The 25,156-nt window shown below is 37.3% G+C and overlaps 1 protein-coding gene across 8 annotated transcripts; it reads left to right on the top strand.

Moving 5' to 3' along the window:
* The first annotated feature begins 1,788 nt into the window (after positions 1-1,788).
* Positions 1,789-14,675, top strand: LOC114299578 (E3 ubiquitin ligase PARAQUAT TOLERANCE 3). Of its 8 annotated transcripts, none has more exons than XM_082895956.1 (15): positions 1,789-3,229; positions 4,123-4,234; positions 4,439-4,523; positions 4,625-4,791; positions 4,905-4,984; positions 5,178-5,237; positions 5,379-5,535; positions 5,672-5,820; positions 6,164-6,328; positions 6,410-6,754; positions 7,510-7,551; positions 7,646-7,895; positions 9,658-9,777; positions 10,308-10,386; positions 13,885-14,675. In XM_082895956.1, the coding sequence occupies exons 1-15, from the start codon at positions 3,064-3,066 to the stop codon at positions 14,449-14,451; spliced, it is 2,544 nt and encodes an 847-aa protein (XP_082752082.1). In that variant the 5' UTR covers positions 1,789-3,063; the 3' UTR covers positions 14,452-14,675. The 8 variants fall into 8 exon arrangements, with proteins under 8 accessions (XP_082752082.1, XP_028100154.2, XP_028100153.2 ...); XM_028244353.2 differs by having other exon boundaries at positions 2,851-3,229; positions 10,305-10,386; XM_028244352.2 differs by having other exon boundaries at positions 2,857-3,229; positions 5,172-5,237; positions 10,305-10,386.
* Positions 14,676-25,156: the final 10,481 nt, after the last annotated feature.

Raw genomic sequence — 25,156 nt, forward strand, 5'->3', positions numbered from 1 at the left:
GTAGAGTTGATACGTGATAGGGATAAAGTGATATTTGTTAAAAGTTGAGTGTCCTAGTGTAATTAGCCCTTTTATGAAAATATCTTATTTTAGTCTATAGTAATAAATTCTCTTCCAAACTGTTAGAAACAATCATAATAAAATAAAAATGGGTACCCATAAAAAATAGGGCAAATTACATATACACCCCTCGAGGTTTGGCTAAATTACAGATTATCCCCTGAGGTTTCAGAAATTACATCCCGCCCCCTGAGGTTTGTATTTTCATAACAATTTGCCCCCTGAGGTTTATATTTCATAACAAATTACCCCCTAATTTCTTATGCAAATATAGCATTCAGGGGAGAATTCGTAATTTCTCAAACCTCAGGGGGGCATCTGTAATTTAGCCAAACCTCGAGGGGTGTATATGTAATTTGCCCTAAAAAATATGTGAAAATTATGTTATTTTATTTTTCATTGTTTTTCCTTTTGAAATTGTTTCAAATACCATTGAGTAAGTTAATAAAAATAAAAATTTCAAAAGTATATATCAGAGCTGAGTTTTACTATTTCAAGCAAAAATAAATAAATTAAAGTGCCCTTGTTTTCTTTTGAATTAAAAGTCAACTTTTTAATTTTTTTAAGTTACATCGATCTTTATTTTTTTACATATTTTTTTAAAAATAAAGTAAAAATAATAATCGAAAGTTTTTAACTTACTTCTCAAAATAGGTTAAAGTTTTTTTCAAAATAGTCAATGCACATGTATTAAAAATAAATAACATATTTAACAAAACAATTGATAGCAACATAATTCATTGTTAGTTATTATAATGTATGTAACATAAATTTTAAACAATTTATAATAAATTTAAAAGCTTATAAATCCATCAAAACGAGCATTGCAGAATTGATATTAATACTCCATTTGATATTACTAACAAGTTAATTTTTTATGATTATAATTTTTAAAATTATTAACTTAAACAAGTGAGGACCTTTGGCTTACGGGTTAGGTAATAAGAAAAGCTACAAATTATAGTGTAAGAAAATCTACAATTTTTTAGTAAATTAAATTGAAAGGCCAAATAATTTATAATTTAAAATTAGGAAAAACTATTTAGAAGTCCTATTAGGGAGATTTATGCTACATATGATCCTATTAAAAAACTTATGTTCCCATAAGTCCTATGAGAAGTTTGTTGACACATTTACCTTCAATATTAGTTGTTAATATCATAAATAATAGTAAAACTATATATAAGAAATTGAATTTTATCATAGATCATATTTACATAAACGTAACGTAATGTGACACATACATAAACGTAACGTGACACCTATGATTTATGGCAACATTCAATTTCTGATATATCATAGATCATATTTATATGAAACATAACGTGACAACAACATAAACGAGCAACATTTTCACATTCAATTTAAAAAAATAAAAACTCATTAAGTTTGCGAAATGTAACGTGACAAGTTACGTTATATTTATGTAAGTGTCACGTTACGTTACGTTTATGTAAGTGTCACGTCACGTTACGTTACGTTTATGCAGGATCTTGTGGAATACATTCCTATCTAAATAGGACTTGAGACTCTATAAGAAATTACACAGAACTTAACCTACCATAAGTGTCTGAAAAAGGACTTATAAAATAAGTATCCCTTAAAATTACAACTAAACACATTCAGGAGTGCTTTGGCAAGGAGGTAAAAAAATGAGCTTTTGGCTTTTTACCCATTTTGGGTCAAATTACCTCTCACATTTTTTACCTGCTAAAAGTTAAAATAGGTTAAAAAAATCAAAAATTAACTTTTTACCAACTTTTCAAAATATCACTTAGTCAAATTTTTTTAACTAAGGTTGAGAAAAATTATTGGATCACATTGGTTGAGAAAAACATTGGATCACATTGGTTGAGAAAAACATGCATGTCATCACATTGGATCACATGCATATCACTACCCAAAAAAAAAAAAAAACACTATCATAATAATTAAATTTATAGTACTCACATATAGTAAGAAATATAAATATTAGAAAATGTCAATAAATGCGCCTAATAAAATGAAATATTGCCTTAAATTCACGTGCTGAATTTGATGAAAAAAGGATGAAATTTTTTAAAACGGAGGAGAAATTGAAAATATTTTTATAACTTCAAGTTAAAAAGTAAACTTTTGTGGCACATGCTTCTCCTAAGAATGTTTTAGAAAGATAGTTAAAATTAATTTTTTAGTTTTTTTTGACTTTTTAACTTTTTTATGTGAGAAGAGAAGTAAGTTAAAAGTTAAAAAGTGACTTTTAATCCACTTTTCAAAATAAATCATAATCTCACTATTCAAATAATTATGATTAAATGTATTTTTAGTCATACATTAAAATTATTGGGTATTAAGTTGCTAAAATACATAAAGAAAAAAAAAATTACCATTTAATGGTAGTTTTAAAAATTTTATTACACATTTTATTTTTTCTAACAATGGTGGATAAAAAATTTGAGGATCCCATGCTTATTCTCTTTAAAAAATAAAAATTAAAAACCCCCCCCCCCCCCCAAAAAAATCTTTTTTATTCTTAGGCCAAGTTTGGGGACTTTAAAAAAAGCCAAAAAGTTAAAAAGTTACTCAAAAAGTTAAAAAGTTAACACTATTCAACAAAAGTCAACAATTACGGCTGCACAACTCCCAATTCAAATTTTTCCCTACAAATTAATTTTTACAATTTTTTATTACACATTTTTCAATAAAAAGTCAAAAAGTTAACCCAAACATCCATATTTTCAACCTCAATTTTTTAGTCCAAAAAGACAAAAAAATACACTTTTTTTAATCTTCCCAAACTTCGGCTTATTTTCTTCTCTCTCTTTATTCGTGTGATCAAATTTTCATCAAATTCGGCATCTCTCTCTCTCTCCATTCATAGACGAACAAAAGGGTTCGCTTTTGGGAGAGGAAGCCGTATTTGGAGGTTTTGATCATGCATTTCTAGGGTTTTGTGTTTGTTCCTCTTGATTTGTCTGTAATTTTAGAGTACAAAAAAGAAGAGGAAGAAATTGGTATAGAAATATGGCAGTGTATTACAAATTCAAAAGTGCGAAAGATTACGACTCAATTCCCACCGATGGTCATTTCATATCACTCATCAATTTGAAAGAAAAGATATTCGAATCGAAGCATTTGGGTAAAGGTACTGATTTTGATCTCGTTGTCACCAACGCCCAGACCAACGAAGGTAAGTTTGAATCTCTACCAGTACTTTGAATTCAATTTTCAGAACTTGCTATAATTTTGAATTCAATTTTTGTGGTGTTTGGGACAGTGATGTTGTTGGAATTGATTTAGGGTTCTATTAGGGTTTGTAATATATATGTATTATTTGATGTAATCTGATTTGTATGTAGTAATAGCAAAGAACATGTTAGGGGTTAGTTGCAGTTAGTTGCTTGGGTCTTGTTGATGATTGTGAATGAAGAATAAAGAATTTTCTGGCTCAGCTTTGTTTGGTGTGGTCATGGAGGTGTTCTATTCTACTCTAATGTAGTTTTTGGTTTTGAAATGGAATGGAATGGAAATGGTGAGTATTTGTAATATGTTTTCAATTATTATTATTATTATTATTTTGGTAAACCGAACGTGAGAATAGACATTAGGATGGAATGATTATTTTCATTTCACTTCATTCTAGTGAACCGAACAGAGCTTAAGTGAATTTTAGTTTTTTTCTTTCTTAGAAGGACAAAATAGGTAAGTGTGGCAGAAAGGGTCACAATACTCAGGCTCATGAATGCACTGTTTCATGAAAAGCTTATGGGTGTTCAATGGGCTTTATGTTCCCTAACATATTTTGTTGCAGATGTAAAGTCGAAGTGGCCCATTTTTGTTGAAGAGTTGTGTTTGCTTGTTATTAGTATGAGAGTCATTTGCGTGTTTTGAGTGTGAGGGTTGAATTAGCCCTCGAGTGTAAGGTCATATTGACGAGTTTTTTGAAACAGTTTAGTTGATTTGTTTTCTTAGAATTGATGGGAAAGGCATTTGGGTGGTTTAATTTTAATGAGTTGTATGCTTGGTTATTGTGGATAGCCCTTTGAAGGGTTTTTATAGACTTTTCTCTGTTTGAGATTTCAGAGTACCTCGATGAAGCAATGTTGATTCCGAAAAATACGTCTGTTTTAATTCGTCGAGTTCCTGGACAACCTCGCATGCGCATAATTACTCAGCCAGTTATTGAACAAGACGAGTACTATCTCAATCCTTAAAATCTTTTGATCAAGTAGTTGCCTAAATTAATGTGTTCATAAACTTAAGTTTGCACTGTTTCTCTGAGCTTACTTATTCTGGCATTGCTCCTCTCTTTTTCTCAGTCATAAGCCATGAATTTGTAAAATCTTTTTGTACAACCCTTTATTGTGGGATAAATTTTGTGGTGTATATTGTTCTGCAGGCCAAAGTTGGATACTAATAAGTTTGATGATGCTCAACAAGCAAAGAGTAGTTTCCTGGGAGCTGATTCATCTGCCATGAAATATGTAAACTTAATTTGCTTTGCCTTTTTCTTTTGAAACCTGTGGATTTGTTGTATGGTAGCATCAGTTCTAGTTCTTGGCTTATTTCTTGTTGGGCTTTGCAGTCAGAAGATTCAGAATGGGATGAATTTGGAAATGATTTGTATGCAATTCCTGAGGTTTTACTAGTTCAGGCTAGCAATTCAATTCAGGATGCTCCCCATTCTAGCAAAGCTGATGAGGACAGCAAGATCAAGGCTTTTATTGATACTCCAGCCCTTGATTGGCAGCGGTGAGATGTTGTCCTGTTATTATTCCTTTATTTGACATTGGAATGATTTGGTTTATTGACGTGGGAGTGATATTTTGTAGAAACTTACATGGTTTGTTCTTTTGGTTTTGCAGTCACACTTCCGATGGCTTTGGCCATGGTAGGGGTTTTGGACGGGGTGGTGGTGGAAGAATGATGGGTGCTCGTGGTTTTGGTGATTCTTTTATATCTCTTTTGTTTTTATAATTTATGCTTTATTTTTATTAGCATCATGTTCCTTAGTAGGTTTCTTATGTTGTCTTATGTGCAAGTTTTTCTTTTTCACGGGTGTTGTGTGTCATGTAAATTGTTAGTTAATTTTTTATGTTTTTAAGACTAAAATTTACTTTTTATTTTTTGAGGTCAAGGTGGGTTAGAGCGGAAAACACCTCCACAGGGCTATATATGTCATAGGTGTAAGGTGGCTGGTATGTATATGTTATGTTTGGTTTTGACTTTTAATAAGAAAGAGGAAAAAATATAGAGAGAAAAGCAAAGTTCTTTTTTGGTTGTAATATGTAATCACATAATGGTTAAAATATATGGAATGGTCTAATTGTTTTTGTCAGGGCATTTTATTCAGCACTGCCCTACCAATGGAGATTCTAACTTTGACATCAAAAGAGTGAAACCTCCTACTGGTATTCCAAAGTCCATGTTAATGGCAACCCCAGATGGCTCATATGCATTACCAAGTGGTGCTGTTGCTGTCTTAAAGCCAAATGAGTAAGCTGGTCTCGTTCTTTTTTTAAGCAACCTTGTGTCTGATCTGTTTCTTTTTGCTAGGAATCTTGTGGCTTTGTGTTGTTTAAGGACTACCTCGTATTTGAGAATACTTATTGATTAATTGGATTTTGTACAGGACTGCTTTTGAAAAAGAGATGGATGGGCTGCCTTCCACTCGTTCTGTTGGTGATCTTCCACCTGAATTTCGCTGCTCTTTGTGCAAACAAGTTATGAAAGATGCAGTGTTGACAAGCAAGTGTTGTTTTAAGAGTTTTTGTGATAAGTGTAAGATTTCAAAGTTTCTAGCTGTTGATATTGGTCTTATACATAAAATTTATGTTATAGTTTTAATAAATTTTGCATTTTTTTGTTTCATATGGACTTCTTGTATTTGTTGAAGTTAAATGCTTTTTGTGGTTTTCATTATTACTTGATGTGGTTAGCAATACGGATGCATCTGATGTGAACTGACCTGTTGCAACACAGCCCCTCTTTTCTTCTTGTTTTTGTGTGGTGAAGTCTTGGTTGGCTGTTGTGGATAATTTCTTGCCATGCTTCTTTGATTACTCTTTTTTAAACTTTCGTTTTTCTCTAAATTTTATATATGGATTACTAAAATTACTTTCAGGTATAAGAGATTATATCATGTCTAAGTCAGTCTGTGTCTGTGGGGCCACAAACATATTAGCCGATGATCTGTTACCCAACAAGACACTCAGAGACACAATTAATAGAATATTGGAGTCCAATAACAGCAGTGCAGAAAATTCTGTCAGTGCTTTCCAAGTCCAAGGTTTGTATGTCATTGGTCTTTTTTTATGCTTTAAATTACAACTGTCTTTATGTGATAATATTTTGCTTGTTTCTATTTCAGATATGGAGTCTAAGATTCCACAAACTAAGATGGAGTCTAAGATTCGGTCTCCTACTCTTTCTGCAACCTCAAAGGGGGAGCTAGTACCCCCACCTCAAAGTTCAGCCTCAAAGGGGGAGCAAGGACCACCACCTCAAAGTGAAGAGATTTCTAAGGTAAAAGAAACTGGATATCAGTTAAGTGCTATTAATGCTCCACAAAACACCTTGGAGAAAGGGAGGATCGGAAAAGCTGCATATGCTTCTGAAGCTATGCATGATTTGATGAGTGTAAAACCTGCATCGCAACGGAGTGCTCTACTGGCTGATGAAGAAATGCAACAGAAGCCAGTTTCTGGCGAGGCAGGTAATGTCTCAAATATCCAGAATTCAGATACTTGTGTTATTTTGCTGCGAATGTTGGTCCAAATGATATATTTAAACTACCCATAGGTCCTAATTGTTAGACTTATTAATTCCCATCAAGTCCTATTGAAAATAAGTTTTAGTAAAATCGTTGCTAAAAATAATTTTGTGTATGTTGCTAAAGATTGACAATTAGTGAGTTTCTTTTTTTGTTACAGTTTTTATAAATTGTCACTAAAACTTACAATTAGTGACACTTTTCTGTAACGAATTTTTCAAATTGTTACTGAAAGTTAAAAATTAATGACTTTTTGTGACCATTTTTTTAAACTATTACTAAAACTTATAATTAGTGATATTTTTTGTGACAATTTTCAAACTGTCGTTAAAAATTAGTGACTTTTTAATAGTGTTAAATGAAAATGTCATTAATTATCATAAAACCTATTGAACAATAAGGCCACCTATTAGGTCTTATACATAAGTCCCACTTATTCTAACTCTTCTATCAGTTCCTTATTCAGTGTTATATGCTGCTTAGATTTTTTACATTTGTGTGTTTGTAATACTCCTTAGCTTCAAGTCTCTTGGTTCTGACTCAAGTGAGGAGATGCATCTTGCATTTAAAAAGAAAAAGAAAAAGTAGACCTAAATACAAAATATTGAGTCAAATGTCATTATGGAGAGACACATTAATTGTTATACATTCGAGTACGGCGTCATTTTTTCTCACAAGCATTCTTTTTTGCTTTTCAGTAAAGAAGAACAAAAAGAAGAAAACTCGATTGCCTTTGAATGGTATGTTTATAGGTTTTTTTCAATGCCCCTTGGGGCTCATTGAATAACTATATCATGCTGACTTCATTCTGTTCCATTCTTGGATGCATGGCAGCTGCAGAGATGCAGTGGAAAACTTCTCAAGACCTTGCAGCTGAGAACTATATGATGCCTCAGGGCCCTTCTACCTATAATCCATACTGGACTGGCATGCAGCCTGGCATGGAAGGATATGTAGCCCAATATGGTGGTTCCATGCCCTATATGGGTTATGGGTTTGGCCCTTTAGATGTTCCATTTGGTGTCTTACCTCATGCCCCGTTTGGAGGTCACGGTTATATGATGCCTCCAGTCCCACCTCGGAGGTATGCTTCATATTTTGGGTTCTATTAATTTAGTCTTTCTTCCTCCCTGTACCCCCCTATATATATACACATTGTTGTCAAATCGCCAATCAAATTGTGAATCATTGTGCAAAAATAATGAATCGTGAATCGTAAAATTTACTCAATTTAATATAATATATAATTTCTATATGTATATATATAAATACATAGTGTTTAAAATGAAATAAATATTAATTTAAATTATATATAATAACATATATCAATATAACTAATTGATTTGTTTTTATTTCTTGATAGAGAGGTGAAAACGATCTTATTTCATGCATTATGCAAGCAGAAACCAAAAATAAAACTGAATTGTAGTGATTCGCAATGAATTAATCATAAATCGAATCGTAAGATTAACTTAGTTTAAGATTCAATAGTACGATTTGAATCATTTTGGTTAGAACTCGTATTGAATCGTGAATCACTCTATTCTAACAACCAATATATATACATATGTATATTTGTACATATGAGTGTGAAAAGGAGGGAAAAGATGATTTGGGAAGGATGGGATGAGTTTTGTGCGAGGGAGGGTAAGATGCTCATGTATTGTCTAATATATTGTGCCATGTGATGCACAAGATATTCTGTTTCTTATAGCTTTGGACTAAGAAGAACATTTTCCTACAAGTTGCTCTTTCTAGGCTGATTTCTGATCATCTACCCATTTTGTTGACTGGTTGGCGTTGAGCAAGAGCCCCATTCCTTTCAGATTGGTTTAAAGGTTTCCTCTTTTCTTTTTTCATTTTTTTGGACTGCTGCATTAGATGCTATCTTGACTATTGACAATTTGGGTTAGACGAGAAGATGGAACCTATTTGGTATTGTGTGGGTAAGAAGGCCGAGGAGTCTGTGAATCATCATGTTTTGCATTGTGAGGTGGTTGGGGAGCTTTGGAGTTTGCCTCTTGTTGGAATTGGTTGGGTGATGCTGCGTGGGGTAGCTAATTTTTACGAAAGTTGGCTTTGGGTTGTCTGTTTTAGGAAGTGTAAGAAGCCTTGGAAAGTGGCTCTGTTGTGTGTGGTGTGAACCGAAAAGGAATAGGAGAACTTTTGAAGAAATGAACTTGGGGATGCATAGGCTTAAACTAGCTCTTTATGGAGCTTTCATTTTTGGCTTAAGGAAAATTTTACGATTCTTCATTTGCTTTCATTGATTTTATAGGAGATCTTTCCTTATTAGATATTGTATAGCGGAGTCTTTTTTATCATTTTGGTATACTAGTGTAAACATGTTGTGCTTAACGTCTTTTTCTTTATAAAAAAAGAAAAAGAAGCACGGGCATTCATGTATATTTATTTATACGGTCATGATAACAACCACCCACAGGGCTGTTTGTTAAGGTGTGTAAAATGCCAAAATAGTTAGAATCCCAGTACACTTTTCACATAGATCCAAGCACTTTAACATATATTTATACACTTTTTGCTCATTTTTATACTCTTTACATGTTCATTGAAGCTAATGACTACTACTTGGGCGTAAAAGAGGGAAAATAAATGAAGTGTCAGGGAAGGGTGGGATGTGTTGTCTAAGGGTGATGAGTGTTTATTTGTGTGCGACCATGTGACTAGCAATTGCCTTTTATGTCTTATTGAAATGCTGATTTGGATGCTTTACTTTGCTGAATGCATTAGTATCTGTAGGCCACATTGCATCTGCAATTAGCTGTGCAGTTATGTTGGGTGTTTCATATGTTACTAATTGGGACATAATTTTTGACTAATTATAGAGATGTTGCGAATTTGGGGATGGGCTTCAATCCTGGACCCCCTATGATGATGAGAGAGGAATCTGTGGCTCGGAATGCTAATCTAAGGTGGAAGCATGAAATTGAGAGACGGGGTGAAAGGTAACTCTTTGTGATTCTGTTCTCCTGAGATTAGTGCGTGGCAATTCTATAATATGACATGGTCTGCCTTGTGTTATGGTGTTTGTTTGTTAGTTTATCTTAAGAACTTCAGTTTTCATTTTCTCTTCAGTTGCTTTTGTTATACACAGGTGCGGTATGGATATTCCTTCACCTTGAGAAATAAATTCATTTGCTTTGTTTGTTGGATAAAATTTGGCTTATTTTCATCTATTGAAGTTTTTCAAAATGAACTCAATTTTTTTTAGAATCATCTAGTGAAATATTTTTTGAATACAGTTCAGAAAAGACAAAAAGTAAGTCAAAAAAAATGAGTTGGCCTTTTAGTTTTAGTCAAATGAATTGGGAAAGTCTTATACCAAGTTCAATAGTAGTAAAATGAATCAATTGTAGCCAAGGATGTATAACTCTTCTATAGTTTTTGCGTTGTATGTAGAATTGAAATTATTGATTTTATTTATTTATTTATTTTATCGATTTAAGAGTTCAACTTCTTCTTCCTCTGGTAGCAGGGAATTATCCAAAGACCGAGAATTCAGAATGGAAGTGAGCAGCAGTGGGGACATTTCTTCTTCGTTGAAATCAAATCATGTATGTATTTTGTTGTTTGAATGTTTTTGCTTCGTCATGTGTGTTCTGCAGCAGGTGCACTCGGTGGTTACAATCAACGATTTGGGAGACCACCAATTTGGGATGAAAACAATAATGTGGCTCTTGGCAAGAGAATGTTTCCAAATTTTCTTTTCCAAGATAAAGAAAATGGAAAATTGTTTTGTTTTTGTAGTTGGGATTAAACGACGAAAAGTTATTTTAATTGGAATTCAAAGTCATCTCTCTCTGTTTTCCGACTTGATGCTCCGTCTGATTGCCAACAAAACTATAGGAAAGAAATGAAAACCTGGACACTTTTTGGCAGCCACTCGAATGGTCAGCTTATTGTTACATAAACTGTCTAGTTTTCCATTTCTTTTCTTAATCCCTCTCGGCAATGAAATGGAGCTTAAGCAGGAAGTGGAACAGGTTGCACAGATGAAGATTTAGGGCACGGGATTCTTTGTTCCCCCCCAAAAAAATGAATGTCCCCTGTACTGTGCATTTTAGGATCACATTTGATTTCTGACTAATTTCTAATTTAAAGAAATTCATAATGTGCGATTGTAAGTGATAGGTCAACCGTCTACGGGGATGGGGACGGGAATAGGTGATCCCAAGATTTAGAGGACCATAAAGGGTGCAGAAGTTTTTTCTGCTTTTATTGGTAGAGGGCTGCTATTTGCCCCCACCATTTTACTTTGATCCCCCTATTTCTTTGAACCTCCACCCAACAAAATGAAAACTCTCTATTTTTCTTTGAACTCTTACCTTAATACCAATTATACCCTTAATCCCAAATCCAAACCCAAACCCTAGCCTCCACTCCCAACCACCATCTCCGGTTCGCTTCTCCGGCTACTGCAGGTGGTTCTTCGCCCACTGGTCGGGGTGTCATTTCTACAGAACAACCACCAAAATCATCAGATTATATATATGTATATATATATATAAATATGAATTTGTATATATGGATGAAATTAGAGAATTTAGAATCTGAAGGAGTACTAGAGTGAGCTTGCGAAAAGCTGTGTGAATGTCGGAAAAGGAGGTGTCCTTACGAATCCCGAGGATGGAGTAGTAACAAGATCCGTCGAATCCTCCTCGATCCAAGTTTGTCTTCGTCTTTTTCTTCAACGAATCTCACTGTAACTGTTATATATGTACCATATAGATATAGATACAGAGAGAGAAATGGACGGTTTTTTTAGAGAGAGAGAGAGAGAGAGAGGAAAGCTGATGCATGGAGGAAAGTTCGTGTGGAGGAAGCTGACCCATTTGCTTACTAGATCTGGGTGGCGACCCAGTCCTCGATCTCTGTTGTTGCAAAAAAATTAGGATTTAAAAGGGTTAGGTGTTGCTGTGGTGAAGGTGGTGGGAGGGTGGTCGGATTTGCTGAAGAAGAAGAAGAAGAAGAAGAAAAAGAAGAGAGAGAGAGAGGAGCCTCTTGGCCGGCCGACTTGAGTGGAGTTTAAGTAGATGGTTAGGGTTAGGGTTGGAAGGATGGAGATGGGTAAAAATGTAAATTGGTGTTAGGACAAAATTGTAATAAAAAAAATGTGGGGGTCCAAAGGAAAATGATAAGTGCTAATAGCAGCACTCTTATCGGTAACTTTCAAATTTTGGGTTATTTCTCGTGTCTTTTACTTCCAAGTTTTATTTAATTTTTTATTGAACTAAAATTATTTATAATAATCTAACTACATTTAATATTTTTGATTTGATTAATATTTTCCGACTCCAATGTTTTTACGTAATTTAGAAATAAAGACTAGACGTAATGCGGTTTTGGGCTTGCTGAGGCTGCACTAAATCTGTTACATCGTCTCGATGTTCTCATACCCAAAAAAATAAAAAATAATAAAAATTGTTTTCGATGCTTCTTGTTTTTTTATTTTTTTTTATTTTTTAATTTTTTTATCATTATGTTTAATTTGTGTTTGACTCATTAAAACTTGATTTAATATTGGTTCACTATGTAAAAGTCAATTATGAATATATTTTAAAATCTGTCAAGCTTTTAAATTGAAATTGAATAAATTATTACTCTGCTCAACTTGGTCATATACACTAAAAAAAGGAGAGTTATTTGTGATTAGTTCAATTGAAATTTGTTTGATATTTGAAAGCTGAATGAGTTCAAGTTCGAAAACAATTTGAGACTTGGCAAGGTTTTAATCTAGATTTGAACAATTTTGCTCGACTCGTCTAGGACCAGCGAGCCAATACTTGATCTTAGGGCATCTTCAATGATGTATCAAATTTTTTATTAAATTTGAGTAAAAATTTTATTTGATATCAAGTGTTCCAACGAAAGTTTTTAAAGTGTCATTAGAACAGTGGTCAACCGGACAGATGATCGGGCGGATATTTAGCGGGTTGACCAGTCAGTGTAAATTTTTCACAAATTTTTGTCTTGAGATGGTCATTTGGGAATATCTAGTGGTGAAAATTCAACTGTTATAAACAGTGATTTGATGAAAGACAGATCGATCCTCAATCTGATGAAGAATTTGAGAAATCTTAGATTTGATAAAAGATTTGGTGAACTATTGAAATAGTAAAATGTAAAGTTTTTTTATCAAATTTAAATTTGATGAAACATTTGGTGAACTATTAGAGATGACCTTAATAGTCACAAGGTGATTAATGATTGTGAAATATCTATTTCAATAATTTTATTTTAAATTAAAAAATGACTAAAGGAATTGTTATATGCTTACAATAACGTTGTGTGACAATGTGCTACAACTCGTAAACAGAAATAAAGATATTCATTTTATTTATGAAATAAAGAGGATCAAAACAACTATATGTTACCAGTCAAAATGTATTTAAAGTTGATTTGTTTATCTATTAAATCAGTTTTATACAAATAGTAATCAAATTGATTACACGTGATTTATAAATAATGCTATATGTATCAATTGGTGTATTAATTAATATATTAATAAATGATGTGATATAATTTTAAAGATTTTAAATCTTTGTAATTTGTATAAGGAGAGTCATAATTTTGAAATAACAATATTATAGCATATGCTGATACACTAATTGATATATTAATTAATAGATATAGCACCACCGTTGATTTATAGTGCATATAAATTTATCAAATTAAGTAATTAATTATTCAATTTTAGTACGGATTTAAGAATTTTAAAATATATTCAAGTTCAATTTATTGAATTATTTTGATTAGGATTGTAAAATGAAGCAATTATCTAACTCTATTTTTGTTTATTTTTTGAAAAGTAAAGAAATCAAAATATTAATTTAAAAAAAGGTTCAAATTGTTAAAAGAAAATAAGGTAAGAGAAGGTAAAATTATTTTTATAGTGTCTTTATTTATTGGAGAAGTGATTTTCCACTGCGTCACCGTTTTTCTTTATTTTGATTAATTAGTAATTACCCAGTAAAATTAAAAATATCTTCATTTTGTTTTTTCAATCATAATATAAATTAATTTCTTAATTAATTCTAATTGTTGCGCTGCAGATGTATCCTCCACAACCACCGAGCGCCGACCACCGCCGCCACCGATCTGGGCCGTCGGCGGCGGCGGAACGGAATGACCGCCGTGATCCCGAACTTCCTCGCCTATCTTCCAAACGAAAACCTGATTACGACTATGACTATGATCCTCGCGACCACGACGATCGTCGCAGTCACCACCGTCGCTCAGCCCTAGAACCACCACCGCACAAATCCACCGCCGCAGCGGAACAACAACACATCAGCAAGCAGAAATCAAGCGTCTTCTCTCGCATGAGCTTCCCGGACGAAGAAGCAGCAGGATCAAAGAGGCGAAAGCTCTCTTCTTCGTCTGAATCCAACAAGAAGTCGCCGATGTCGATGAAGTCAGTGTCGGTGTCGAGAAAGGACGGTGGTGGTGTAGATTGTGGTGAGTCGAGTGATGAAGATCGGCATTTCAAGAGAAGGTCCTCAAGGTACGAGTCGCCAGCAACGGCGACGGCGACGGCGACGGAGTGGGAGGAGGAGGGGAGGCGATCGAGAGACGATCGAGATCGCGGTGGTGGTGGTGGTTACAGCCACCACAGATAGAGTGTAGAAAGAAAGTCGAATTGCTGTGTTTTTCAGCCGAAGCTGCTCTCTCTCTCTCTCTCTCTCTCTCTCTCGGTGAGTTATTTGAGGAGAGAGGAGGAGGAGATGCCTAGAGTGACACATGTCATGGAGTATGAAATGAGCTCTCTCCCTGTATTTGCTTTTATTGTGTAATAATGAAAAATATATATATACACTATCAATATATTAGATAAATTTTGATATCTTGAGGTTTTTAAAACATTTTTTTGTTATTTTTATTTATTTATGGCTTTGGTTGCAAGTATTTCAATCATATTCAGTGAATTTGATTTTAATTTTTTTTAATTGAGTTTTTTTTTTATTATTTGTTTTTAATGAATATTTTTGAAATTTTAAGTAATTTTTTTACTTGTTTAAATACATATTACTTAGATGTATCTAAAATATAAAATATTTATAAAAAAAATATTTTAAAAAATCAGTAAATACACAAAAATATATTTTTTAAAAAAAGAGACTCATTTATAAGTCTTTTTTCAGACACTTATGGTAGGTTAAGTCTTAAATAAAAACTTATATTCTCATAAGTCCTATGAGAAATTACTTGACACATTTACCCTTAATAGTAGATGTTAATATCATATCCATATACATTAATTTGGAAATTCAAAAAGCATTTTGAAACCCCCAAAAAACATTTTGAAACCCCCAAAATAGGCTGATTCAGTTGTTAACATTTTGAAACTCACCACGAACAGGAGAAGGGGCGCGATTCGACGAAGACGTTCGATGGGAAGGTGATAACGGTTACCGTTTACGGTGAGAAGAAGGAATGATGACTCTGAAACGTAAGTGTAGATTTGCCCCTGTTTCGCAATGTTAATTTATTTGATTTTTATTAACAAGCCAAAACTAGGGTTTAAGTGACCTTCAGTCGTAATCTACTTTGTTATTTGTATGTTTTGTGAAAATTGTGATGAATAATTGATTTTACAGTTTCCAAATTAGAAATAGTATGTGTGTGAGTGAATTTCTAACCACACCGCCAACTTAGTATTCAGCTGGAGAGCACTGACAGAATAGATGACGCCTGATTGACCTGCAACAGAAAGAAGAGATTCCGGCGGTGGTTCGTCCACCCGGGGGCATTTCGACGATCAAGTCAGTTATCTTTCAAAGATAATCAATAGTGCTTAACTCATTGTTCTGAATATAAATTGCGTACCTTAGACCCATGGGGGCGCTTCTCTTTTATAGCCAACTCAATCCTAGTCCCAATAGAAGCCTAGCTTCAATGGACTTCAGCTTACTGCTAATCTTGGACTCTTCTATAGATAAAGATAAACTCCCTAAGAGCTTTATCCTTATCCAGGTTGAGATCCTTCCTCATTCTAGGACTCTTGTCCCTTATCCGCTTATCCCGGACTCCGATATCTTCGAAGATAACCTCGGCCTAGCTGAGATAACCTCAGCGTCACAACCAGGACACGTGGCAACCCGGCTGACACGTCGGTGTCACCTCGGCCACGTGTTGGTATTCAGAAAATATATCCCCACAACTGCCCCCTAGGTTCTATTACCTCGGCATTCTGAGGTGATGGAACCTATATCGTCATATCATATAGCATGTTGGCCGTCTCGCTATATCATCCTTTTATTGAGGTCATAATACATCGGCTTCACACAATCCAGGTCTTGCAATCTTGCCTCATTACGGTTTCAGAATTTTTAACCAAGCTTATTCGAGTTTATTTAGCCGAGATTTTCCTATCAGCCGATGTCATTGCTTCATTAAACCAAGAACTCCAAGAGTTTTATCACGCGTGTGAGCTGTTATGCAAAATACATCAACCGTTTTTGTCACGTGTCTTCTCCTCATTAGATCGTACTCGATACGCGCCTGTAAGTCGTCTCGCGCCTGCGTGCGTCGTCTGACAAATTCGTCGTTCTAGGCTCATCAATTCCATTTTGCCACCTTTTCGCGTTTTTGACAAAACCAGTGTCCTCTCTCTTCGTTTTTTCACTTTACATCGTTATTTTTGAAGTTTTTTCTCTCTCTAGCTTTTTCTTCCAAGTCCTCCATTGCTGCTTTCACGAAGCTTTCTGCGACCAGCTTGACCCTCTCCTCCGGCGAGGCTTCTGCCATATTTCTTTGCTTCCGGCTACCGCTTGATCTCAGCGAAAATTTACTTCGGCTTCATTTTTCTTGGGTAAGTCACAGTTCCCTTTTATTTCAATTTCTTGTTGCTCTTCAAGAAGTTTCGCTTTATTATTTGTTGCCATTGCTGTTTTGCTCAAGTATTCGATTTATGAATCATGTACTCGAGCATGTTTACCTTACGATTTTGTTTTTGCCCAATTTGTGTTTTGAATATGCACACACTGTTCACAAATTTGCTCACCTTTACCACTGTCCTTGGCCTCGCGCCCTTGTGTACATTTTGTCACAGTTTTCTTGATAGTTCACCACTGTTCTTGATTCTGAAACATATTCTTGTTTTTATGTTTTTTGTGACTTTGCCAGATTCGTGCCTTCAATCTTCGTTTCCATAGATCTAGGTTTGGGATTTGTTTGTAGAACCCACAAATTTTTAGGAAAAACTAAAATGATTCCTCACAGATTCTGTGTATTTTTAGGCTTTAGCCAAGATCCCTAAAACCCTCCAAAACACTCCCTTCTGAAATCCATCTCCTTCAGTTAAGCCGACATCATGGGTATGTGGAAGCATAGGTAGACACCCCGTCCAAGTTAGAGTACTTTAGGCGAGAGTTTGACATCTCGGCCGACGTTCATCTAAGGTTGGCTGGGGAGGATGACTCCATCATGCCCACAACTGATTCTATGCCCTTCCCCGTTGTAGCTTTTATTGAATGTGGACTTAGGCTCCCACTCGACATCCTCTTCCGTGAGATAATCCACTACTATAAGTTGAACCCAATACAGCTTGCCATCAATTCCTACCGAGTCATAAATGGTATAATAGCCTTAGCCAAACAAGAAAATACTAGGGTTACCTTAGTCGACATCCAATACTGCTACACCATGTGTGGCCTTAAAAACGAGAAATGCTATATTTACTACCTCAAGCCGAGGTCCACAGAGTACAAAATTGTTGCTGACCTCCCAGACTCCAACAAGGGAGCTGGGGATGATTACTTCATTATCTCGGGGAACTGAGAGTTCGCTCCAGATGAGGACCTCCACCTCTACCCTCTTCCTCGAACAGTTTTTGTAGAGGGTAATGGTAAGAGCCCAGTATTTATACTTATTTATTTTTAAAGTCTTCAATACTTCGTTTGTTTCTAATGTCTGTTTTTCTTGCAGCTCTTCCCCAACCAGAAAAAGGCTTCCGCAAGTCCTTTTTCCCCAGCAAGGGTTTGAAGAAGTTATTGGATTTACCAGTCCACAAGCGCAGAGCCCTCTTGGTACTTAATTTCATCCCAACCTACAAATCAGTACTCCCCGACGTCCCAAAAAGGAAGAAAGGCCAATCTCCCCCTTATGCCACAACTTCTCAAGCTGCCTTCTCATCTCGGTTAGATCAAGGATCGATCTTTGATCCAGCAGAGCAGCCGTCAACCTCGGCTCCATATCTGATCCCACCATCTTAAAGCCAACGCTGGCGACGAACTATTTTTTCCGCTGAGATGGGCCGCCAAAAAGCAATTGCTAAGGATCTCTTGGCCAACACCCCGGCCACTGTTAACGCTGAACCAGTACCATCTCAGCCAAAGCCGAAACAAAAAAGGATAAAGAAGGCTCAGCCAAAGGCAACGGTGACTCAGATTGATACTGAGGACACCTTGCCAATTTCCAAGAGAAAAGGCCTGCCGAGGCTCAACCATCTGAGTCCACAAGATCAAAGAGGCCGAGGTCGTCTTCTGCAACAACTTTGGGCTCCATGAAGTCTGACTCCCCCTGGGCCCCCCAAATCACTCTGGAGGACAGGCCAGTTAGAGTTGGCAATAGTGCCGACGACGTTAATGTCGGCATTGCTCTTAGCACAGCTTTGCTTCTTCCTGGAGATCTCGACCGAAACGCCGAGATGAGCGAGTATGAAAACTTTGCTTTAATGCTCCAGTGTTCTGTTCAAGTAAGTCTTCACACTTGGTATCTTTCTTTCTTTTTTATACTTAGAAAATTTTCTAATAACTTCTGCTCTGTCCATTTTTCTTCAGGCAATCCAGCACGCCCACTCCTTCTCAATGCAATCTTTTGAGACAAGGAAGGCATTGGCCGATAAGACTAGGGAGGTTACTAGTCTGCAGAAGACCAATAAAAACTTACAATAAAAAATGAAGACTTTGGCAGACCAGGTCGAGGCTGTTGTCAAAGCCAAAGACGTAGCCGAGGAAAAAGTAGATGCTGCTGATGCCATAAATAAGGTTCTTGAGGCCCAAAAAAAAGAGGCCGAGGAAAAGACGGCTGAGTCCCAAAAAGAGCTGCAGGATGCCTTGGCCATAAAAGATGCTGAGCTCAAGGCCGCCGATCAGAAGGGATATAATGAGGGGGTGGTCGATGTCACGGCGAATTACGAGAAACAGGTGAAGCAGGCATGCAACAAGGGTTTCACCCTTGGTTGGATGACTTTGCTGAAAAAGTTTGAAATCCCTGAGGACTTCCCCCTCAGGAACACCGACGTCCTCGCCCTGCCATTCCCTCCAACTCCAAGCCAATCCGACGACGATTCTGAGTCTGAGGAGGAAGCTTTGGTGAGGAAGTCAAAGGAAGCTGCTGGGGCCAAGTCCCTTACTCCAAATGAGCAAGTCCTGGACTTGACTCAAGATGAGGAGGGTGAGGAGGTTCCCAAGGATGCTACTCCTGAGAAGGCATCGTCGGACGTGCTTCTCGCCGACAAGAGCCTCGATCAAACCCTTCAAGAAATAGATGCCGAGCTCGCGGCTGAGAAGGCTACCGAGATGTCCTCCCAGCAGTATTCTGAACTTCAAACCCAACCATCTGGTGTCGCCGAAGAGTCTTAATTTTGATGTCCTTTTCCTTTGTATTTTGTACTTTTGTTTTTCTTCTTTTTAGAACAATTGTAAGCTTTGGCCGACATGTCATCTTTTGAATGTTAATACAACTTCCTTTCCTGAATGCTTGTAATTTTGTCTTCTCTTTACTGCTTTTGTATGATTCCATACTTAGAATATTTTGCATATCTTCAATGCACACTTTAACTGTGTAATTTTCTCGGGGTGAAATACCTCGGTTATACCCACCAACGGTTTATATCGTCAAGTACATAAGTACTCATTTTAATACAGCCTTGGCCTTTACTTGTAAATTTTTTCACAAATTTCAACAAGTGTTTGACATGATCTCGGTTTAACTTCAACTTGTAAATTTTTCACAAATTTCAACAAGTGTTAAACATGATCTCGGTTTAACTTCAACTTGTAAATTTTTTCACAAATTTCAACAAGTGTTAAACATGATCTCGGTTTAACTTCAACTTGTAAATTTTTCTCAAATTTCAACAAGTGTTAAATATGATCTTGGTTTAACTTCAATTTGTAAATTCTTCACAAATTTCAACAAGTGTTAAACATGATCTCGGTTTAACTTCAACTTGTAAATTTTTCTCAAATTTCAACAAGTGTTAAAACCATTTTCCAACTCTCTGCCCCCTAATGTGAACTTAAGTTCCACTTTGGTTCTCATTATGCATGTATTCCAGAAACATCATCAACTGTCCTATCAGTCACAAATGTGAAAAATCAAGCTTTATTTATTACTTCGGATAATAACAAAGAACAAGAAAATTTAATGGTAAAAAAACTTATGATTGCAAGTATTCCAAGGCCTTGGCAACTCTTTGTCCTCATTATCTTCAAGCCGATATGCCCCATTGCCCAATACCGAGATGATTCTATAGGGTCCCTCCCAATTTGGGCCAAGCTTGTCCTCTCTGGGATCCTTCTTGTTGCCGACGACTTTTCTCAAGACGAGGTCACCGATTTCAAACTCCCTTGGGTTGACCTTCTTATTATAAGCCCTAGCAAGCTGCTGCTGGTATGCCGCAAGCTGAATTGTAGCTTTCTCCCTTCTTTCTTCTAGCAGATTCAGATCTTAGGCTAATAATACATCATTAGTCCCATTCTCTACTTCCTGACTTCTGATCCCTGGGATGCCGACTTCTAGAGGGATGATTGCTTCTGTGCCATAAGCCATGGCAAGTGGGGATTCCCCAGTTGATCTTCTCGGCGTAGTCCGATATGCCCAGAGTACACTTGGCAGTTCATCCACCCACTTTTCCTTTGCTGCTTGCAGCCTCTTCTTTATCCCATCCAAGATAACTTTGTTGGATGCTTCTGCTTATGAACCTGTTCAGGGCTGCAGCCCTTCCGGTCAGCATCTGTACCTGTTTTGCCGACGTCGGGCTCTTCAACTCTAGGATGGCCTTGATCTGATCTGGGCTGGCCTCAATGCCCCTTCTGGTCACCAGGTATCTCAGGAACTTACCAGATCTAACTCCAAATGCACACTTCGATGCCTTGAGTCGGAGCTGATATGTTTTAAGGATGTCAAAGACTGCTTTTAGGCCGGCCAGATGACCTGCAGGTTCCTTGGTCTTCACGACCATGTCATCGATGTAAACTTTCACTGTTCGGCCAATCAGGTGTCTGAACATCTTGGTTACCAATCTTTGGTAAGTTGCTCTTGCGTTTTTCAACCCAAAAGGCATCACTCGGTAGCAATACAGCCTTTTTGGGGTGATAAACGCAGTCTTCTCTTCATCTGGGGGGTACATGGCTATCTGATGGTACCCCCTGTAGGCATCCAGGAAGCTCATCCTTCCATGCCCTGAAGTGGCATCCACCAGTTGGTCGATCTTGGGTAAAGGAAAACTGTCTTTGGGACAGGCCTTGTTTAGGCTGGTAAAGTCCACGCAGACCCTCCATTTACCGTTCTTTTTCTTCACTACCACTGTATTTGATAGCCATGTCGGGTAATTTACCTCTCGAATGACTCCGGCTTCCAGAAGTCTGTCTACTTCCTCTTCCACTGTTTCAATGTGCATCAATGTCGGTCTTCTTGCTTGTTGGATTACAGGTTTGGCCGACCTGTCTATGTTCAGTTTGTGGCAGGTGACCTCGGGGTCAATGCCAGGCATTTCGTAAGGCGTCCAGGTGAACACCTCAATGTTTGCTCTAAAGAAAGCCTCCAACTCTTTTTCCTCTTCTTCGAAAAGCCCGAGCCGAGAAGGAAAAAGCGTTCTTCATCCCCCTGCTGGACGAGGATTTTCTTCAGTGCTTCTTCACTTTTCTTGGCTGGCTCCTTGCCGACGTCCTCTAGGACCTCTACGTCCTCGTCTTCGACCTCTACCCTCTCTGGTTCTCGTATGCTGTAGGTGGATTTCATTGCTGCCATAGAGCAGTTTTTTGCCTGCAGCTGATCTCCTCTATCCCATGCTCTGTTAGGAACCGCAATAGTTGATGCAATGTTGAGGGAACATCCCTAATTGCATGCAACCATGGCCTTCCCATGATGGCATTGTAAGGGGAAGGTGTGTCGATTATGGTGAACTCTGTCTTTATCTTCCTGGTGCTAGCCTGCACCTCTAAGCTTGCTGCTCCCAGTGGCCCATGTCAGCGTTTCGTTGAACCCGACCATTGGGCCATTGGATTGCTCCATATCGTCTGGGTGAAGGCCAAGCTCCTTGTAACACTTGACATACATGATGTCACAAGAGCTGCCTTGGTCAATCAGGATGCGCTTCACTTAGCACTCCCCAACCTGGAGGGATACTACGAAGGCATCGTTATGTGGATGCTGTACCATCTAAAGGTCGGCTTCAGTGAAGGACACTACTGATCCCTGGCACTCCTCAGCCCGATGTCATTTCTCCCCGACCTGGTGCACGTGCTATAAGTGCTTTACCTTCTGGGTCTCCCCCTGTATTTCGTTTTCGCTTACCTTCGAGTAAATTACATTAATTACCCGAGGTCCGTCTGCCTGCGGTTGTTGTGCTGGGGTGGGTGGAGCTGCTGGTGCCTGAGGCAATCTTGCCTGCACTTCCCTTGTCCTGGCCTCATCTATACGGTCCCTCAAGTGGCCTTGCCTTACCAGGTCTTCCAGGTATGCCTTTAGGGCTTTGCAACCCTGTCACGACCCCATTCCGCCCCTAGTAGAATGGTGCCGTAATGGTCAGTAATCTGAGATTACCAAAGGCCAACTTACAAAGATTCACACACAATCAGAGTATACATATGGGGCTTACAAGTGCGGAAGCAATAAATTTAAATCTAAATAGTCCACAAAAGCTGTGCATAGATCAAATGAAATGTCATACATAATGTGGTTTTACAACTTTAGTACAAGTAAAATAAATACATATTACATTTTGATTAAAAGGCTTCTCAAGCCGACATATACAAAAGAAATAACTACAAGCCAAGAAGCATAATCTTCAAGATGCTACAAAACATGAATCCAAAAATATCTTGCAAACAATCATCTAGGCGTCACCGCCTTCCTGCTCGTCACCTACATATATATAGAAAGGGTGAGCTTGGATACTCAGTGAATGATATCAGTAATAAAGGTTTTGCATGAATGATATTCAAGATCTCTTTTTTAAACAATACATAGCATAACTTATACAAAATCAAGGGATGAACCAAGTCCATCAATCAAGTCTTTCAAATCTTCAAGAGATGCTTATTAGCATCAATATAATACAAGGGATGACATTCCGGACAAACAAACCCACGCGGAAAACCGTCAGTGGCAAAACAAGGGTGCAGTTGCATTATAGTCCCCTGGCACTAAGGACTTTCAAACAAGGGTGCATTTGCATTATAGTCCCCTGGCACTAAGGACTTTCCCAGAATGTCATCAAAACAAATATAATAGTTGATACAAAGGCTAGGGATAATCATTCATGCTTGATCCAATACTTTTCTAAAACAAAGCAAAGCTTTATCAAAGCTTTATAACATAACTTTATTAAAAATACCACTCACATAGTTCTTCGGGTGTAGGAATTACAAGCAAGGATCCAAGGCCTACAAGTACATAATAAATCCCATTGAATGCGTTTCAATAAGAAAATGTGAGATGCTCAAAGATGGATATGAAATGCACCCTTAAAACAAGCTTTACATGACAGGAAAGGATCTCGGCATTTCTTTCAAAATCAAGTCAAAACAAGGCAAAACATGCTGGGAGTTACTACATTGCCTTTTCATCTCGGGAAAACATGCTGGGTACTAACCAGGTCTAGGCCGAGGTCCCACACCTCTTGGCCGAGGTGTGTTCCTGACGACCACATTCAAGGAAATGAAGTCTGGGAAAATCTGGGTTTCCCTCTTGAAGAACATGAAGAGCATGAATGCTAAATTCATAACTTCTTTATTCGAAATCTGAGTTTTCATGAGATGAATTTGAAAACATGGACCTGGGTACCCATACTTGAAGATTTTAAGAAAACAAACACAAAAACATGGAGCTTGTTACAAACTTTCGGATCAAAACATGGTTTTATCTCAAGAACATAAGGACATCATTTTCTCTTTCTAAAGCAAGCTTTAAATCAATGCATGGTTCACGAATCATGCTAGATCATGCAATGCAATCGGATCAACATAAAGAATAACAAGAGTAAATCAAGATTCTAACCTCAAAACACGGATTAAACGGCTCAAACTATAAAGATCAAGCTTAGAATCTAGCTCTCTCACTCCAACTTCCTCTCCTCTTCCTAGAGCTTCTCTCTCTACCATGCAAGAGATATGACACAAAATGATATATTTCTAACTCTGCCGGCTGACTTAACCCTCTGCTGGGACACGTGGCGACGGCTGGTTGAATCTCCACAAAAAGGTGATAAATTGATAAGACAAGAGCATGACAAAGTGTAAGCAACAAGTAAGGTGATATGGGCACTTCGGCGGGTAATGATCTCGGCTAGGACAAAGCTTCGGCAAGTAGGGTCTCAATGATCTCGGCTAGGAAGGACAACACTTGGCCTAGTTGTGCCACACCTTGGCCTAGATGTGCCACACCTCGGTCTAGGTCGCACCAGTCCAGGGACAAGATCACTTTGGTATAACATCTCGGCCTAGATAATACACATCTCGGCCTTGGTGATGAACACCTCGGTCTAGATAATGACATCTCGGCCAACATGTCAGGGTGAGGGTGGAGGTCAGCCAAAGTGGTTCCAAGATGGTCCTACGTGTAAGAAGTTCAAAGGTGTAACCTAGGCTTAAGACGACCTCGGCTAAACTCACACCAAGCAAGGAACAAGGCATGCAAGCAACACTTATGCGAAACAAATCAAGGTTTGTAAATGCAACTTAACAAGACAAGATCATGTAAATACATGCAAGCATGACTAGAGTAAAGTGAGGGTTGTTACATCCTACTCTCCTTAAAGAAGTTTAGTCCCCAAACTTAAGTTACCTTGTCCCAAAAACAACTCCGGATGTCGGGTTTTCATTTCTTCTTCCATTTCCCATGTGGCATCCTTACTATAATGCTCTTTCCATTCAACCTATACCATCGGTATCGACTTGTTCGTCAACTGTTTCACTTGCCTATCAAGAATTCGTATCAGCTTCTCCTCATAACCTAAATCTTCGTTAATCCCAATCCCGAAATGGTCAATCACATGCAGGGGATCCCGAATATACTTCCTCAACATCGAAATATGGAACACATTGTGAACTTGACTTAGTTCTGGTGGCAAAACAAGTCTATAGGCAGCTGGGTTAA

The sequence above is a fragment of the Camellia sinensis genome, chromosome 11, assembly GCF_055761805.1.
Source record: "Camellia sinensis isolate YWXY chromosome 11, ASM5576180v1, whole genome shotgun sequence".
NCBI classification, from domain to species: domain Eukaryota; kingdom Viridiplantae; phylum Streptophyta; class Magnoliopsida; order Ericales; family Theaceae; genus Camellia; species Camellia sinensis.

What these genes read in the sequence shown, in the direction of transcription:
- LOC114299578 (XM_028244348.2), top strand. Translation starts at nt 3,064, where the DNA reads ATGGCAGTGTATTACAAATTCAAAAGTGCGAAAGATTACGACTCAATT. An exon ending in GCCAGTTTCTGGCGAGGCAG is followed by an intron (nt 6,755 to 7,509) that starts GTAATGTCTCAA and finishes TTTGCTTTTCAG; the next exon opens with TAAAGAAGAACAAAAAGAAG. An exon ending in CCTCCAGTCCCACCTCGGAG is followed by an intron (nt 7,896 to 9,657) that starts GTATGCTTCATA and finishes GACTAATTATAG; the next exon opens with AGATGTTGCGAATTTGGGGA.